General features: G+C 40.9%; 1 protein-coding gene across 2 annotated transcripts; it reads right to left on the reverse strand.

Annotated features, from left to right (window-relative positions):
* Nucleotides 1–3,400: 3,400 nt before the first annotated feature.
* On the reverse strand, nucleotides 3,401–15,301 carry caly (calcyon neuron-specific vesicular protein). Of its 2 annotated transcripts, none has more exons than XM_050045459.1 (5): nucleotides 15,077–15,301; nucleotides 11,610–11,760; nucleotides 10,805–10,924; nucleotides 9,467–9,580; nucleotides 3,401–6,962 (listed from the first exon to the last, which is right to left on the reverse strand). In XM_050045459.1, exons 2-5 carry the CDS (start codon nucleotides 11,736–11,738, stop codon nucleotides 6,717–6,719), a joined length of 609 nt encoding a protein of 202 aa, XP_049901416.1. In that variant the 5' UTR covers nucleotides 11,739–11,760; nucleotides 15,077–15,301; the 3' UTR covers nucleotides 3,401–6,716. The 2 variants fall into 2 exon arrangements, with proteins under 2 accessions (XP_049901416.1, XP_049901415.1); XM_050045458.1 differs by having other exon boundaries at nucleotides 11,610–11,857.
* Nucleotides 15,302–16,782: the final 1,481 nt, after the last annotated feature.

A 16,782-nucleotide genomic window follows, 5' to 3' on the forward strand; every position in this document is an offset into this window, starting at 1 on the left:
CTGACAGACACAGTGGGACAACAACCTAAGTTAAGGGGGCGAAAAGTCAGAGGAGGGTGGGTGGTAAGGATGGTGGATGGGTCCAACAACCACCAACTCTCATTCAGGATGCTGGTGTTCGCTTCCCGTATTAACGTAAAGCCAAACCCTGTTATTTTTTTTATAAACCCAACCATGTGCATGTGTTGGCTAAACGAAACCACGTACGTTTGTTGTTGAAGGAAAAAAAACATCAATTTGTAGTGTTGTACCAGTGTAGTACATTTATTTTGAAAGAGACTGTACGCAAACTGTACATTTCCACTTGAAAGTGGAAGGAACGTCAACAGCCAACACAGCCAGGGTACCTTGTACGTTACATGTCGAGGTGGAAAGTCCATGACCAAGCGTTGATATTTGGCAAGGTCGGAGTGAAAATGTTTTGGAAGTGCACCCTGTAGTGCATCACTTTCTTGCAGAAAGTGGCATATATATGCAGTAAATCTGAAGTTCCATCACCTGAAATAGTTCAGCATACAACCTCCCATAAAATAGCAGCCAGGATAGCTGTGTTTCCCTGTTTCAAGTCTTTATGCTAAGCTAAGCTAACCAGCTACTGGCTCTAGGGTAATATTTAACATACAGACATGATATCGGTGTCATTCTTGGACAAGCAAATAAGTTTTCCAAAAGTAAGGTAAGTGAGTAGGAGTAAAAGTATTTTTAAAATCCCAAATTTCACTTTTTGAAGTTTGATAAATACTGGCCTGCTCTCTGTCCCACCTTCCTCTTTGTTTTCATCTCCTTCTCCTCCCTCGATCTACCCATCTTGTTATTGTTTGCTTGAAATGCTGACACGGCTTGAGAGGTAGCTGCATCATCACGCCTCCTGTCTGATCAGCTTCAGAGGAAAACAGACAAGCAGGAACACAATATTCAAATCACGACAGAACTTCCTCCATCCTCTCCACTGTTTGACTGACATCAGGGCTCAGAGGAACTTGATTCTGCTCGGGTGCTGTAGGCTAAATGACTTTTGGCTCTGCCCTCCCTCACAGTCTTCAGGGCTGGAGGTGGGGGGGACTCTGATCAGTCAGGACAAATTAAAAAGCCAACCTGCTATTTTACTGTTCAGATCTGTTGATGCTATAAAGCAGGAAAATGGGGCTTGGCGGCTTTTACGTGACTACTCGGCTGATTTTACGTGATTTTCCCCTGGTCCTGTATCTAAGCCTTTTTGGCACAACATGCTATGCCTTGACCAAGCATGGGATCTGTAAATGCCCTAATAAATATTTTTTAGCACTTTATTTAGTTCCATGCCCTGGGCCAACAGCGTCTAAAGTATGTCACCCAGTAACAGTGGGAAGAAAAAAGACCCTACAGGCTAAACAGGGCGTAATGTAGATTTAATTAACAAGCCAAGCATGGGCTCACACACACACACTCACCAACACACACCGACACACGAAGGCTTAAGCACACACCGTAACAGACACAGAAGCACAAGGATAACATGTGAACACTCACACAAAAACTTTAGAAAACACACACACATAACTGTAGGTTAATGATTTCATAGTCGCACGCGTGCACACACACACACACACGCACACACATCCCTGGGTTTAGAGCGATGGTGTGAAAATATGTGAGTGTAAATGAGATGCAGACAGGCTCACAGCAGTGAACCCGAGAGAGAGAGAGAGAGAGAGAGAGAGAGAGAGAGAGAGAGAGAGAGAAAGAGAGAAAGAGAGAGAGAGAGAAACACAGACAGACAGACTAACAGAGGATGTGGCTTGGCTTTGAATTGCTAAACTAAAGTTTGAGGATGAAGGAATCATATTTTGAATTCTATGCATACTGATCATCGTTGAGCAACAGAGTATAAAAGGAGCTGCACATATTTCTTCTGCTGCTGCTTATTTAGGATTAGATCTTCTCTCTTTTCTTTCAAATCAGACTCTGATATCAAACGTTTCAAGATCAGTGATTTCTTAACCCGTGTAGCTCAAAGAGTAGGAATGGCATGCAGAGGTGAGACCTGCATTGAAAGTTTCATAAGAAAAATGTGCGTTAAATATCAAAAGTAAAATGTGTCCAACACAATTGCCAGAATCATTTTTATAGCATTGTAGGTTTCTACAAACCACAGATATGTTACATTTTCATGTTTTTATGTAGCAGATACGCTGAAATGTTTCAACGATGCCACTGCTTTCCTGCCACTATCTTGGCAGGAAAGCAGTGATGTCTCTTTAAGAAACAACCGCTTTTTGTGCTGAAATAGAGACTTGAAACACAGCGACAAGCTGATTAAAAACACCCATGTTTGGGAGCTAAAAAGCTGCAGGAAAAACAGCATTGACTCATGAAATCACAACTGGCTTCCTTGTTGGTCTGCAGCTTGCAGGTGTCTTGCCAAGGTGTCATGCCACCCACCATCCCCTCCACCTCCTGATGACAGTCAGCGTACATGTTATGTCACTTTATAAACGTTGATAAGATGAATATGAAACGGGCAAATGTACACAGCCCGTCACTGTTATATGGGTAACACTCAACAGTACGTCACTTGAAAACGATTGTGGGACAAATCAGGAACTAAGTGATAATGAATAGGGTTTGTTTTTAAGGAGCTAATTGTCAATTACCAGTAAAAACACAGCTACTGTTTAGTTTTGCGGGACGATGCTTATATTACTTGAGGTGTCAGAAAAGGGGTATGTAGAGGTAAGATAGCTGGGAAGTGATGGAGGGTTATGGGTAACTTCTCAGTGTGGCACATCACTTTACTTGATGAGACAGAACAAGGTAATAAACTCTGGTAATTAGTGATCAATGAGTGGTTTTGTTCATTTTAATGATTGAGTTTTGTGCAGCTCAGCAGCTGATTTAAAGTTGATGAGGAATGACTCATGAAGACAGTTTTAGTAGCTGAGTTCACCAACCCACAGACACCTCATCATTACATAATATTTCACCAAGTGTGTTGTGGTCTGTCTTCAACTAACGTATCATTATCTATAAACACCATTCAGGGTTATCAGGAAATACATATGAGCAATACACCCTGATTCCTCAGTCGTTCCTCGGCAACAACTCACTATTTAGTGTTTCTTACCATTAAGTTATATCACTTGATTATTATCATTAATATATTTGACGGATTAAAGTGTAAGCAGCAGTTTACAGTTGTAGCTGGTTGAGGAAGAGATAACTTAAGCTATTTAATAAAATGTGAGGTAACTGAATCTGCAACAATCAATCATATTTTATATTGAGAGCTTGTGTCAACATCTGTAAAGTACAGTCACCTATGTGTTAGTGATGCAAATAAAACTCATCATCATTAAGCATCATTATAATGTAGTTAAAATGATCTGTAACTCGACCAGCTGCAAAATTAAATTGCTATGTAACAGCTTTAATGACAATAATCCCATCACTATAAAATGTGTAATATTACAAACCCCTGAACAACTTTTAATTTTGATACTCAAGTACATTTTGTTGCCAGTTCATGTATTTTGACTCAAGTAAAAATGGTGAAAAACACCTAACAAATGGTTTCTGTTAAATCCAACCTCCAATATTTCATCAGTCACGGCAAATCATTAATTCAGGTCATTACAGGCACTGAATCTAAATCACCGGGGCTGGTTGTGAATGAGAGAACTCAACACTTCAGTCATTTATTTCTGTTCAGTCAGTGACATCAGAGCAGATGGGCCTGATGTAAATGTTTGGCACTTGAACCCCAAAAGCACAAGCTGCGCTGTGATCTCACATTCGTCCTGCTCACACGAAGAGTTTTGTTCCAAAATAAGATAGTTTGAAAAAGTGACAAGGAGAAAAGGTAGGTCGAAATAAGTGATAAGCAGATAATTAGGACAAATTACAGGATGTGTCAGATCATTTTGAATTATGTCTGATAAAGTAAAACAATATCAGCTTCCCTTAAAAATGGATGTACAGTGCATTGGAAAAGAACTCTTCATACTTAATAAAGCAAGATTTACAGACACAACTTTACCAAATAATACTCACGTAAATGATCTGTTAATGAAATAAATAGAAAGATGTGTAGACAATAGAAGCTTGTAGGTAGTACATTATAAGCACTTATTACGTCTACTGCATGATTAGAGCAGCTACTTCATACATTCATGTAAGATCATGATGAGTCAAACCTGTGGTTCTACTGTACATGTTCATTTACAGTGGCATTACAGAATACTTACAGCAACATGAACCAAAAACAAAACGTAATAACAAAACTAATAATTTCCTAGTTTTTACAGTCATTTTCCACACATGAACGTAAAGCATTATTTAAATTTAGATTTTGTTTTTGTAGTAATACAATAGAAGCTCTTAACTGTTATCTATAATTACAGTAATTAGCTTACATCATCCTCTAAGATAATAAGAGTCTTCAAATGAAGAGCTGTACAGCGGCTTTAGAAAGTTGTCACACCCATGTACTTACTGCACACTTTATTGTGTTATAGGTTTACTTTAAAACAGATTAAAATGGCTTAGCAATACAGATAATAACCCTTCATGACAAAGAGGTTGTAGTTTTTAATTTTTAATACTTTAATGCTTTCCAAAGCCACTGTGTGAGTCTCTTTACAACACACTTTCCTCTGAATTAACGGCAGACACACACAGAACCGTAGTTTAGTCTCCAGATAATAAGATGCAGGATCGACTCATTTCGACAAAAAAATAAATTTAAAAAAATGGGCAATTATAGTTCCTCTACTTAGTGTTTAAACCGTGAGCACATTCACTGATGATTTCATACATTCCCCTCTGAAACTAAATGAATAGACGGCGAGATAACAAGACGGCGTGATGAGGAGAAACTCGCAGTAATCTCATTAAAAACTTGTTATCTTCACTTCTCACTCCGAGCTCTCGCCTCGCTTCTCTCACCTCAAACTTTCTCAGACAAGTACACAAATCATACAGCGTACACATACGCACACACCCGAACGCAACTATGCATATGACACATATGTGCTCATATGTATGTGAGCACTTTACAGTGTACAGTATTTACATGAGCGTATACACACACACACTGAATGCAGATGGTGGAGATTACTCATGCCTCAGTAACACTGTAAAAGTCAGGCACATTCTCCAACACTTTAATAACATTCCTGCCTCTAACCACAACAACTCACCACACACACACACACACACACACACACACACACACACAAAACCCTGTACTTGTATACTTGTGAGGACTTTTATTGAAATATTGCTTTCCCTAGCCCCGAATCTCAGACCAATCAGCTATCGTCTGACAATGACAAACCTCTGAGGGCGAAGGCCAGTATTTCTGGCTGATGCAATGAAGCCAGTGGAGATCTTGGTGAAGATTTCTTTTTCCAGGCGCCGGTTATTTTGGCTCTCTATAAGCAGATATCTGCAATTTTAAAAAGGTAACATAAAGCCATCTCAGACATAGCTGACGGGCTCTGAGATTGAATTTCGGTCAATGCCTTTCGCCTCTTCACACCTGCTGTTCAAACATGATTGGTTAATACTACTTGGACTACAAACAGAAACCATAACACGTCTGAGGCAAAAATCTTGTCCCCTTGTCTCCAGATTCTGCAAATATTTGCAGAATCTGTTTATAGAGATTATCAACCCTCATACCCTAACCTTAAAGAGGACCTGTTATGCTCATTTTCAGGTTCATACCTGTACTTTAGGTTTATACTAGAACATGTTTACATGCTTTAATGGTCAAAAAAACGCTTATTTTCTCATACTATCTTTGCTAAAACACCCATGTTCACCCTCTGTCTAAAACACTCCGTTTTAATGCCTGTCTCTTTATTCGCCCTTCTGAAAAACGCAGTCTGCTGTGATTGGTCAGCTTTTCCAGGTCTTTCACATTTATGCTCTCTACGTCTCTGCACCCTGATTGCAGCTGTGGAATGACTGTAAGGAAGTAAAGCGGCACTTTCTACAATGAAAAATCCCCAATACAAGTACAAACTAAGATCTTTGCAACATGTTCTAACGGAAATGTGATCAGAAATCAGGGAGAAATTTATAACATCAGCAACCAAGATAACATATCTTCCTAACATTAGCGTGTAGCTACATGTAGCAGCCTGCAACAGGGATTACTCTTACCCTCCTACTCTTACTCTTAACCTAATTATTTAAAAAATTTGGCCATGTTTAATATGAACATCTGACATTGTAACATTATATATATTGCAGATAATAAATGTCCCTTTAAACTATGACAACTAAACGCTTACCCCAACCCTAACCTTAACCTAAGTCTGAATTCTCAAACAGGCCTTTGAAGGTGTGTACGAAGGTGAAGACTGACCAAAATGTCCTCATTTTCCAAGAAAGTCCTCACTCTCAAGGTCTAAAACTGAAATTGGTTCTCATAAATATTGACGTACAAGTACACACACACACACACACACACACACACACACATTTCGGTATTAGCTTGTATTAACAGATTCTGTATTGAAGTTAAGTAAACGCGTGGTTTACATGGCTGACTTGTTTTCAGTAGTTATACAGACACCTTAAAGGTTTTGGAGCACCAGTATAAACAGGGGATTCAATGGACTGTACGAGGGAAGAAGAAAAAAAAAATTGAACACACACAGTCAAAAATAACCTACGCTGCCTCCCTGTCATCATTTCCTCCTCTATCACCTGCATTTCTGTCAGCCCCCTCACTCCTCTCCCTCCAGCACTCCTTTCAGCGGCTCGCTGCCTTGTTTGGCCACCTCGGCCTCCTTCAGAGCACTGATGACTGGTAACCATGGCGATGGCAGCTCAGGCCCAGTCCTCTTGACCTGGTTGAGGTGGCTGAGAGCGGCATACAGGCCGGTGTTGGGCCCGCCGCGGACGCCCGGCTCCTCCTGCTGCTGCTGCTCTGTGTAGTACATCTCCAGAGCTGCCGGGGTGCAGTGCTTCTGCTGTTACAACACAAAGACAAACATTGTTTGTTTCAGTTTAGATGTAAAACTACTCTGACATGAGCAACACAAGTTCATCTCAGCAGGGCGATGTCAAGCATTTTTGGACCAAACAGTTCTCCCTGAGAGGAACTGCCCACATGGGAGCTCCCTCAAGAACTGCAAACCTACAAGGGCCTTTTTCTGTTTGCATTTGCACCGCCTGTAGGAATACTGACATGATGTAAGTCAGCCTGCAGTTGGTATGGCAACGTCACTTTCACTTTGACGGGTCATAATTACGTTGTGTCTCCACTGTTGCATATATGCTTAGTAAAGCCTGGACTTCATTTTCTTGTTAAGAGTTTTTTTGTATTTTGTGTTGTTTAAATGGCTAAAGGGTTTTTAAAAACGGGGGTTGCCAGCAGTGCATCGGCCCACGTGTTTGACCAATCATTGTACACTTACTTCACTCAAGGTTCCTCTTGTGCTGGGAGAGTACCTACTCTGAAACAGGAGCTTAAAAAGTACCTCTAAATGGCATCATATGAACGACAATTGTTCCTAGTTCTTGCAGTGCGGGCACAATCAAAAGAAGGGTTCTTAAAACTATGAAAATGTTTCTCTGTTCTGAAAATGCCTGTAGACTGTTTCTTTCTTCCTGAAATTCATTTACTGTGTGATTATAATTAAGAAACTTGTCTAGGGCATCTTTCATAACTACATTTCATGAAACTGAAAGTGTGCATTTATTTTTTGTCTTTGTTGAAGGAGGGGGTAATCATCAACATGTTAATGATGCACACAAATACATTTTCAGGATGTGTTGGTGGTGGTATTTTGATGTATCTCTAAATTGTGAAAACTTAACATAATCAAAAAGGCCACAGTGCTTGGAAATGATCCCACAGTGTAACGTGGCTTTTTGCACTTTGGGGAAGACGTTCCTGAAACTACATTTCAGCTGGAACAAGCATTTCAGAGATCATGTTAAATCCAAGTACTTTCAGTTGGTATTAGCAGTGTTGACAATCAAGGTTGATCAAATAAATGTGTCATTGCATCACAACAAAGACTATTATATCAAGGACATTACAATAAGACAACATCTGTTACTTAACCAGACAAAATGATGACATCCAAGCCTCAACAAGAATCAGGGCAGAGGAGGGAGCTAGAATCAGCTACTATCAGTTATAGGATTAGATTAAATTATTTTAATTATTTATTATTATATATTATTATATGATTACCATTGTGTGGTTTTTGCTCTCTGCAGACAGAGAAATGGGAAAATGGTACATTTACTAGTGAGGCCTGTTACAACTCTCCATCAGTGAGAAATAATTGAGAGCAAATGTCTGTGTCACAGTACAACATAGGTTTATCACTGGTACACACCACAAATGTCACTTACACACCATAGTTGCCAAGTTTAATAAGTACGAGCCTTCACTCAAGATAAAAGCATCCTTTGCAACATCTTTAAACACACTTTAACTTGTTTTACAGGATTGTCAGTGTGTACGAGACAAAATCTGTGTGAGTTAAACCAAACAAACTGAGTGTCCATCCTGTTAATGTTATGTTTTGCAAAGAGCCCACTGAGTTGTGTTGACCTCGCGAGTGTTTCCCTTCCGAGGCTCCACTACCTGACCTTCGCTCACAGTGAGGAGTCAAACTTCTCAAAAGCACAGCAGCGACTACGCCTCCCTCCATCCTCCATCCTCACTCCTCTTTTTATGTCTCCAACAACGCATTAGCAGGAAAAAATGCTGAAAGCAACTGTAACCGGCAAAAACTTCAAAAGCCTTGCCGGAAGGTCCCCCCTTCCCCCCTTCGCTTCCTTGCTTCCCCCCTCACTGTTAAGCCTTTAATCACAGTTTAGTCACGCTCAGCCCTAATTAAAGACCCCTCCGATTCACAGGCGGGCGTCCCAATCTCTGCCTGACCAGAAAGCTGGCTCTGTAGCTCCCTCTCCCTCCTTCTCCCTCTGTCTCTCCCACTCTCTCATTTTCTTCTGCGAGACAGCCTCTTTAACTAACATGCGTGGCAGCGCTGGTTCGCTACACGATGCCTCCAAGGTGTCGTTGGGAGATAATGAGTTTGAATTTTTTAGCTCCAGTTTTCAGAGAATCCTCCAGAAGTGACTGATGTGAGGGTGTGCCGAGAAACAAAGCGCCAGCTGCATTGTAGACTGTGTAAGTACCCTCTGAGTGGGTGTCGCACAGACTACTTCGTCCTGGATAATGAAATAAGAAGTCTGTGATATCCACAGATGAGACTGTGGAAAGATGATGGCCAAGATATTAAGATTTGCTTTCTTGCCCTGAATCATGTAAATCTGCATTTATACATCAGTGTGTGTATATTTGTGTTTTTGAATGCATACTGTTTTCCTCATTCCTCAGTTTTCTGCATAGAAAACCCATAAAAACTGCCAAATGACAAATGCTAAGCAGCTTTTTAATGGCTTGGACCTCATCCGTGTGTGTGTTTGTGTGTATGTTTATGCTGCTCCTCACCTTAAGAATGAAACCCTCTGGGCAGGTGAGTTGGTCATACCACATGGCTTTGTACATGAGCAGGAGGAGCAGGCTGGTCAGGAAGGCCAAAGTTATAAGGATCAGACCTGTGATCTGAGCAACAACACGCACATGAACACATACACACATACAGTAGCCGTTACACAAATACACCACTTCAGCAACAAGTGTTATCAATACTTGAAGAATAAGTGGGCTATACATTTTTGTTATTGCCAACAAATTCCATGAAACGACCAACACTAACAATGAGCCCGCCTCATAATACTTTCTGGCTTCCCAACCCCGTCTGTGGCACTCAGCCCCAATTTCATTAGTTCCTACTGAAAAAAAGGTTAAAGAAATAAAAATTAGAAAAACAAAAACAAGTAGGGACTATAAAATTTCATCTTTAAAAAGGGCTAAATATTTCCCTGAAACAGCTGGACACTGGACGCAGATGTTTAATTTGCCCCTTTGCCCACATTGAATGGAAGTAAATGGTGAATATTCACTGGTGTTGATATCGCTCATGCGTGACCATACCCTAACCATGGATGTATTAAGAGACCTTGATACAGCATTGGCGACTGGACCCCATTCATTCATCCTATGAATGTTGCTCAGTGGTATATGAAGCCAAAAAAGCTCTTTTCCCACAGTATGAAATTACCCAGATGATCGGCGCTGCTCCCACATCATTGGGCCCAAACAGCAGGTGCAGCAGAGACCTAAAGCTGCTGAGCACGGCCGAGCAGGGCCAAGCAGCTAACCTCCAGTTTAGCGTGCCACTAACTTGAATGGGAATAAAATGATTTAATCTTTCGGCTCTTGTAGATGTCGGACTGAGTGAATCAAATCCTGATGGTGAAACTTTTTCGGGGGATGTGACGCTTAAAAAAATGTATCCATTGAGTCACAAACATTTCTTTCCCAGTGTAAGTCTATGGAAAAAGTCTTTTTGGGCCCAATGGCAACACATGACGGACCCCAGAAAGCAGTACCACTGTTCAGCTACTACAAAGCCCGAAGCACTTCCTTGGGGTCTAACCCTAACACTGACACTCTGGCAGCTGGCCAGCTGTTATCAATCGAACAGTGACACGCCCCTCCAGCCAGCTGAGATGAAAAGGAGCATTTCTGAAGATGTTTTTGTTTCCTTTCCATAATAGAAAACTGTTATTAATACACTAAAAGCATGTTGATTGTTAATTTTGACTGCAAAATGGCACGACTAAATGTGATTTTGATAGTTTTAAGACAACAACGGAGTTCTATGGAACAGAGGAAATAAACTATATCAGAAGTCAATTCTCAGACATCAGGTTGTGGTTGTACCTTGGCTTTCTCTGAAACATCACTGTAGAAGTTGATATTCAGCTTCTTGATATTGGGCACGTACAGCTTGTTCTTCTTCTTCTGCTGCAGCTGATACTGTGTTGACGTCTTCACAATGACCTACAGCAGAAACAATGCACTGTAATTGTGGCTCTTCTAGGAAAAAAACAAAACAAAATAACTACTAATTAGCTGTTATTTGTTTTCCATTATGGTTGATGGATGATGTTGTCCCCAGTGCTCAGCGGAGGCTCAGTGATACTGTTTTCACTGAAAATGCTGTTTTGCATGTCTAAAAATACACAAGCATCATTTGCAAAAGCAGCCAGTTTTAATCGATGCCTTAAAAACACATTTGGAAGCTACAAAGTGTTTTTATGTTAATTTTTCAGCAACATCTAATCAGCCTGTGGAACATCCTGTGCTGCTGAGTGCATCCTCCAACCGAAATATGATTGTGAGGGCTTTCTTCTTGCATTATGCATTCAAATAGGTGCTTGCAATGCGCAGGCTGATGCCAAGGTCCTAACCTGGGACGGTAGGTAAGGGAAGGTAAATACAGCCGTCTCAGAGTTGGGGCTTGTGCTTGAAGGTAAGCACGCCCACATGAATTTTAATGGTGTTTGTCCAGATGGGTTCTGCAGTGAGTCGTAATCTGTTGGCTATTTCTGCAGTGCTGTGTAAGGCATATGGTTTGTTGTGGTCGACGTGCAACTTAGAAACAGAGCATTTTAGAGAAAAACAAACATAAGTAGGCAGGCACATAAACAGACTCACAAACACTGGCCTAATAGGCCGCACTTACCTTGTCTGCGAATGGCTGCTGGAGTTGGTTGACCTCCAGGGGTGTGATGAGGGGGATGTTATCAAAGCCGTCGTCCGCAGACGGCTGCTTCTCCAGCTTATCAGACAGATTGCTGCCTAGCTTCACCATGGCTGAAAATGCCTGGACAGATCTGGAGAGCAGGAACAAACAGCTGAGGTCAGACTGACTCAGACTGTGTGCTTTGTAACCAAATGTGACAGTGCTGCTTGTAGCTCAAATCCAGGATCCTGCCAGGACATGAAGGAAGGTGGAGAAGATGACAGTGTGATGAGGAAAAACAGGACAAGAATAATACTGACCACATTAAAAAAGTATTTCTGATACTGCAAGAAATTAGTTTGAGATGCAGTGTCGGTCTGTTGGTCCACTACTTTGATCTCAGCTTAAATACCTCACCAACTACTGGATGGATTGCCATGAAATCTGGTGTAGAGATTCATGCTTCCCTCAGGACAAATTGTAACAACCTTGGTGATCATCAGGTCAAAAATTGTATTTTTTCAAAAACTTGATTTATGATTAAGTACCTGCAAAATGCATGGCATTTCTGTCAGTCTCAGTTGTACTTTGTGTTTGGTGTTAATGAGCAAATATTAGCTAATGTACACACTAAACTGACATGGTGAACATGGTACACATTATACTTGATGTTAGCATTGAGCTTAAAGCACTGCTGTGCTAAAGTACAGCCTTGCAGGGCTGCTAGCATGGCTGTGGACTCTTTATCTTGTTAGCTTGTTAAATCAAATAACAAACTATAGATACATAACAAACAGCAATTTGTTGGTTTACAGTAAGTGATGTGCTGGATTATTTCCTGGCTGGGTGCACTGACTTCCTGGAGTCTTTGCTGGTTGCCTGGTAACTGTTTGGAGCCAAGCCATCTGCTGCGTTCAAATGGGGTCATGTTTATCATGTTCATGAAGAGTCCATGTGAACGCCCACCTATCGTGGTATTTATGTCATTGTAAGTGGATTTTTCTTTTAGAGCTCCGAGTTCATGTACACTTCCCAAGTTGTTAACACAAGCTCCTGAGTAAAACTCTGACACATAACCCTCTGTAAAACAACGTGATCTTTACTTAATGCTTGATTTATGCTTGATGCATCCACGAGGGCCATGAGTGTCCGCATGGCCTAAGTGATGCTACACTATCACACACGCCCTTTCATGGGGGTCCAGTGCGGTGGGTTTACGCCTGTCTGTGCAGATCCGACACTTTCTAATAATGTGGATGCAAAATGGGTGGAGAAAATGGAGACCCACGCTCTAGATGTGTGTTTCAATACAGTGTCCCCTACTGTTTGGGAGAATATCAGCTTGCTGCAAAGACAAACTCACACAGAGAATAAAAGATTCAAACGTTTCCTTGTCACAATTCTGCATCGGCTCATGTCCGGGAAATATAACTAAGGCTTTAGTTTTTGTATTAGAGGTGCTAATTGGTTGATTGTGTTACATTTGGACAGAGCCAGGCTCGCTGTTTCCCCATGTTTCCTGTCTTTATGCTCAGCTAAGCTGACGGGCTGCTGGCAGTAGCTCCATACACACATGAGATATCTATCTTCTCTCAGCAAGAAGGCAAATAAGCATATTTCCCAAAATGTCAGAGTATTCCGTTAATAGTTGATTATTCTGTGAGGTTATGGTAAGTGCAATCATAATTATGTTTTCGAAGTGGGGGCATATTTTATTGACTTCAGACTTCTGTGTTTGCAGCTATCCTCATAGGGGAGCCTGCTTTCCTCCTGTTTATCCCATCCAACAGTCTAAAGTAAACGTCTCACGAACACTGTGTATGACTAATCTCATATATCTCAGCCCCATCTCTCCAAACACTTATCCTTAATGTTTAGAATCAACGTGTAAATCTAACGCGCCACCACTACAGCGCTGAATGCCTCTCCGCTCTGATAATGATTCTATTTTCTCTCCTCGATCAAATGATCGTCTAAATGTGGAGGGAAGAGGTGAGGATCCACTTATCTCATTCACACAGTGCAACACAACACCTTCCCTCAGCCAAGGACCCCACAGGCCCCACTGACGCCAGTGACTCACAATGATGATACACTCACCAGGAGGCAAAGAGCTACAGTTTTTATGCTGCGGGAGACGTCCCTGATGCACAGAAAATGTGCTTTTGATAAAGGAGATATAGGATCATTAGCTAAGGCCGCCGGACAAACCCAACGTCTGCTATCTGCTGAAAAGGAAGTATATATTGTCAATAAGTGGAAACCTTAAATCAAATTTAATTCTGGATATTTTGGACTTTTATTACAGCGGAACAGAGAACACTGGTGCAAAATTATCACCTCTAAACTATAGAAAAGACGAAGACGAAGCAGCTTTTGTCAAGTGAGAAAAAAAAGGCTCTTAAGTGAGTATATTTCTCAAGTAGCCTCCAGGAGTACTTGGTGTTCTTGGTGAGTGGGTGGCTAAAGTGGTCATCTGTGCTGACCACCATTTTTCCTCCCTACACTTGGAGGGAAGTGTGGGTATGATGAATCATCCTGAATCTGTGATTAACAAATGAGCCGGGTGTTGCTGTCAAACACTCAGTGTTCCCACACGCTGACAGGAAACCAGTCCAGCAGATGAGAGCTGCAAATGACATCTTTTTTAAATGCACATTTCCTCCACTGTAACAGAATGCTGCTGTCAGAATGATGGCATGATTGTACAGTTTAATTCATCGCCTCAGTCTGACATATATTTATCAGCTAACAGGACAGGGGAGGACACAGCTTTTTAAAGGTGAAGACGTGCTGTGTTATGAATAGGTAAGAGTGGGCTGTTTATGCCTGAGCCTCTCAAGTTCTTCAGGGTTCACTGGTCATGCATATCTGAACTTGCTGCATTGAAGACTGCTGCCACAAGACATACATGCTGTCTAACCAGGAGTCAGTGATGGAGCAGAGGCACAGGAAACAGACAGAAGGCTGACAAAACCAATTTTCTATCTAATTATACATCTGAATGAAATATTATTCCAGCAGATGGAGCCCGTTTTTAAACACTTTTATGATCTTAAATGTCACACTGTTCATCTTCTACATGGTGAAGCTTGAGTTTAATGAGTTAATGAATGTAGCCTGGAGCCATGAGGACAATCATTAGATGCGTATTTAATTGTAATTTATGTAACGTGAAGGCAGCGCGAATTACAACGCATTTCAGCCTGTAATGAAGACATACAGCTCCACACAACACCCGAATAAAGACGTGATGTCTGTCCATTGATTCACTACAGCAGAGGAAAAATCATGAATCACCTGCATTAAATCACTTAATCGCGTCATGTGAAGAAACACCTCTCCTATAGGGAGACATACCGCAGCGGCACAGGCTCTCCTCACCCGCAAACACGTGCGTCTAATACACAAATAAGCGGCTTCGACCTCACAAATATATGAATGCAAAGAAGAGAATATAAACTTACTGTGTTTTTCTGTGCTCTCCTGTCGCCTGTGGATGGGATCGGACCCCACTGATGCTGACGGGGACTCGGTGTGAACGCTGGTTGCCGTGGTGATGTGTGATTCACGGCAGGACTGCGCATGTAATTCAGCCCCGGAGCTGCTCGGTCCTCCGGAGGAAACTGGCAGCTCAGTGTGAATGCGCATCTTAACGCGGCTCACAGGGATTGTGGCTGATCAGGAAATTGCGTTTTGTCTGTGGGAAATAATCATATCTCGATTTATCTGAGTATTTGTCATCAGTGCGGTAAGACAGGCCCTGAGGTCGAGTTTGTCTCTGAGTGGGAACAAAGAGTTTGAATTAGAAACCACACAGTTAGCTGCAAAGAATTTAAGCGCGCTTTTAATTTGTACTCTGATAAGATAAATAAAATACAAGTTAAAGAGACATAAAGTAGTCACAGTAGTGGGCTAGTAGCTAGTTATATCTTAGGATGCAAATGGCTCAAATGTGGTAAACCCAAACTAAAAATACAATGACAAATGCAACACCTGTAACCCATGCAAACATGTATTCTGTATTTAGAATTTGGTGTACTTTTCTCAATGAATGTTATCAATTTTCCCTTAAATTTCCTCTAAATCTAAGTTAGATAAAACATTTTTCCAGACTACAGGACAGGACCACATGTGTGTCCATACCTGCTCACCTCTGTGGTGTAATACATTTACTCAAGTTTTGTAGTGGTGTTTCCTCTTGACTTCAGTATTATGTACTCCTACACTACACTACATTACACAGGGAAATTTGTGTTTTTCACCACATTATATTTAGTTTAGTCGCTGGCTATAATAACACTTGAAGTCCCCCATTTAGCATTTATAATTAATAGGCTATAACTAATTTAAATAAATGGTCTGTAACACATTATAATGCAGTTTAAGTTCATAAGGATATAAGTATTTTTAAGCAATTATATCTCCTACCAAGACATATTAAATATTATTATAACAGTGCTATATTGTGATTTATTATCTGTTGCAGCAGCCTCCACACCAGCCTAACATTTACATCTGCTTACAACTATACATAGTGTGTTGTAAACAAAATATTATATGCTGCTTATAAATGCCAAACAGGAGCTTGAAGTTAAGTGTTGCCTTGGCTACATTACAGATTGAGATTTTACGCATAAAAAACAAGATAACTTTCCAACAGTGTAAGTAGTTAAAATTAAAATTGAAATTCTTCTTACATATTTGTGAATTAGTAGTAATATTCCAATAAGATAATATAACTCTCTAAAAGGGGACACTTTGTGTAATACGGACTTTTGATTCTTTAGGTTCACTTCACTGCTAATACCTCTGCAGTTTTAGCATTATGAGCTGAGAACTTTCACTTGCAACTGAGTATTTTCACACTATTGCTTTTACTTAAATGACAGATCTCAGTCGTTCTTACTAGCTGCCCCAGCTGACTGAAATTCAAACCCAAGCTGCTGTGAATTTGTAACCACCTTTACATGCAATGTAAACATACTTGATGTCTGGTGTATTATTTTAAACACATTTACCTGTAATTCAGTCTGACCTACTGAGCAGCTTTGTAAAGGTTGAGATCTTCACTTCAACTTAAAATAAAGTTCTCCAGCTGCAAAGTATGAGTTTGTAATGGCCAGGGGGTCAAAGGCCATCAGATGTGGTGTAGCTCAGTTGCCTTTGACCT

This window comes from Epinephelus moara, chromosome 5 (genome assembly GCF_006386435.1).
Source record: "Epinephelus moara isolate mb chromosome 5, YSFRI_EMoa_1.0, whole genome shotgun sequence".
Classification (NCBI taxonomy): Eukaryota; Metazoa; Chordata; class Actinopteri; order Perciformes; family Serranidae; genus Epinephelus; species Epinephelus moara.

What these genes read in the sequence shown, in the direction of transcription:
- caly (XM_050045459.1), bottom strand. Translation starts at nt 11,738, where the DNA reads ATGGTGAAGCTAGGCAGCAATCTGTCTGATAAGCTGGAGAAGCAGCCG. An exon ending in AGCAGCCATTCGCAGACAAG is followed by an intron (nt 10,925 to 11,609) that starts GTAAGTGCGGCC and finishes TTTCTGCTGTAG; the next exon opens with GTCATTGTGAAGACGTCAAC. An exon ending in ATGTTTCAGAGAAAGCCAAG is followed by an intron (nt 9,581 to 10,804) that starts GTACAACCACAA and finishes GTTGTTGCTCAG; the next exon opens with ATCACAGGTCTGATCCTTAT.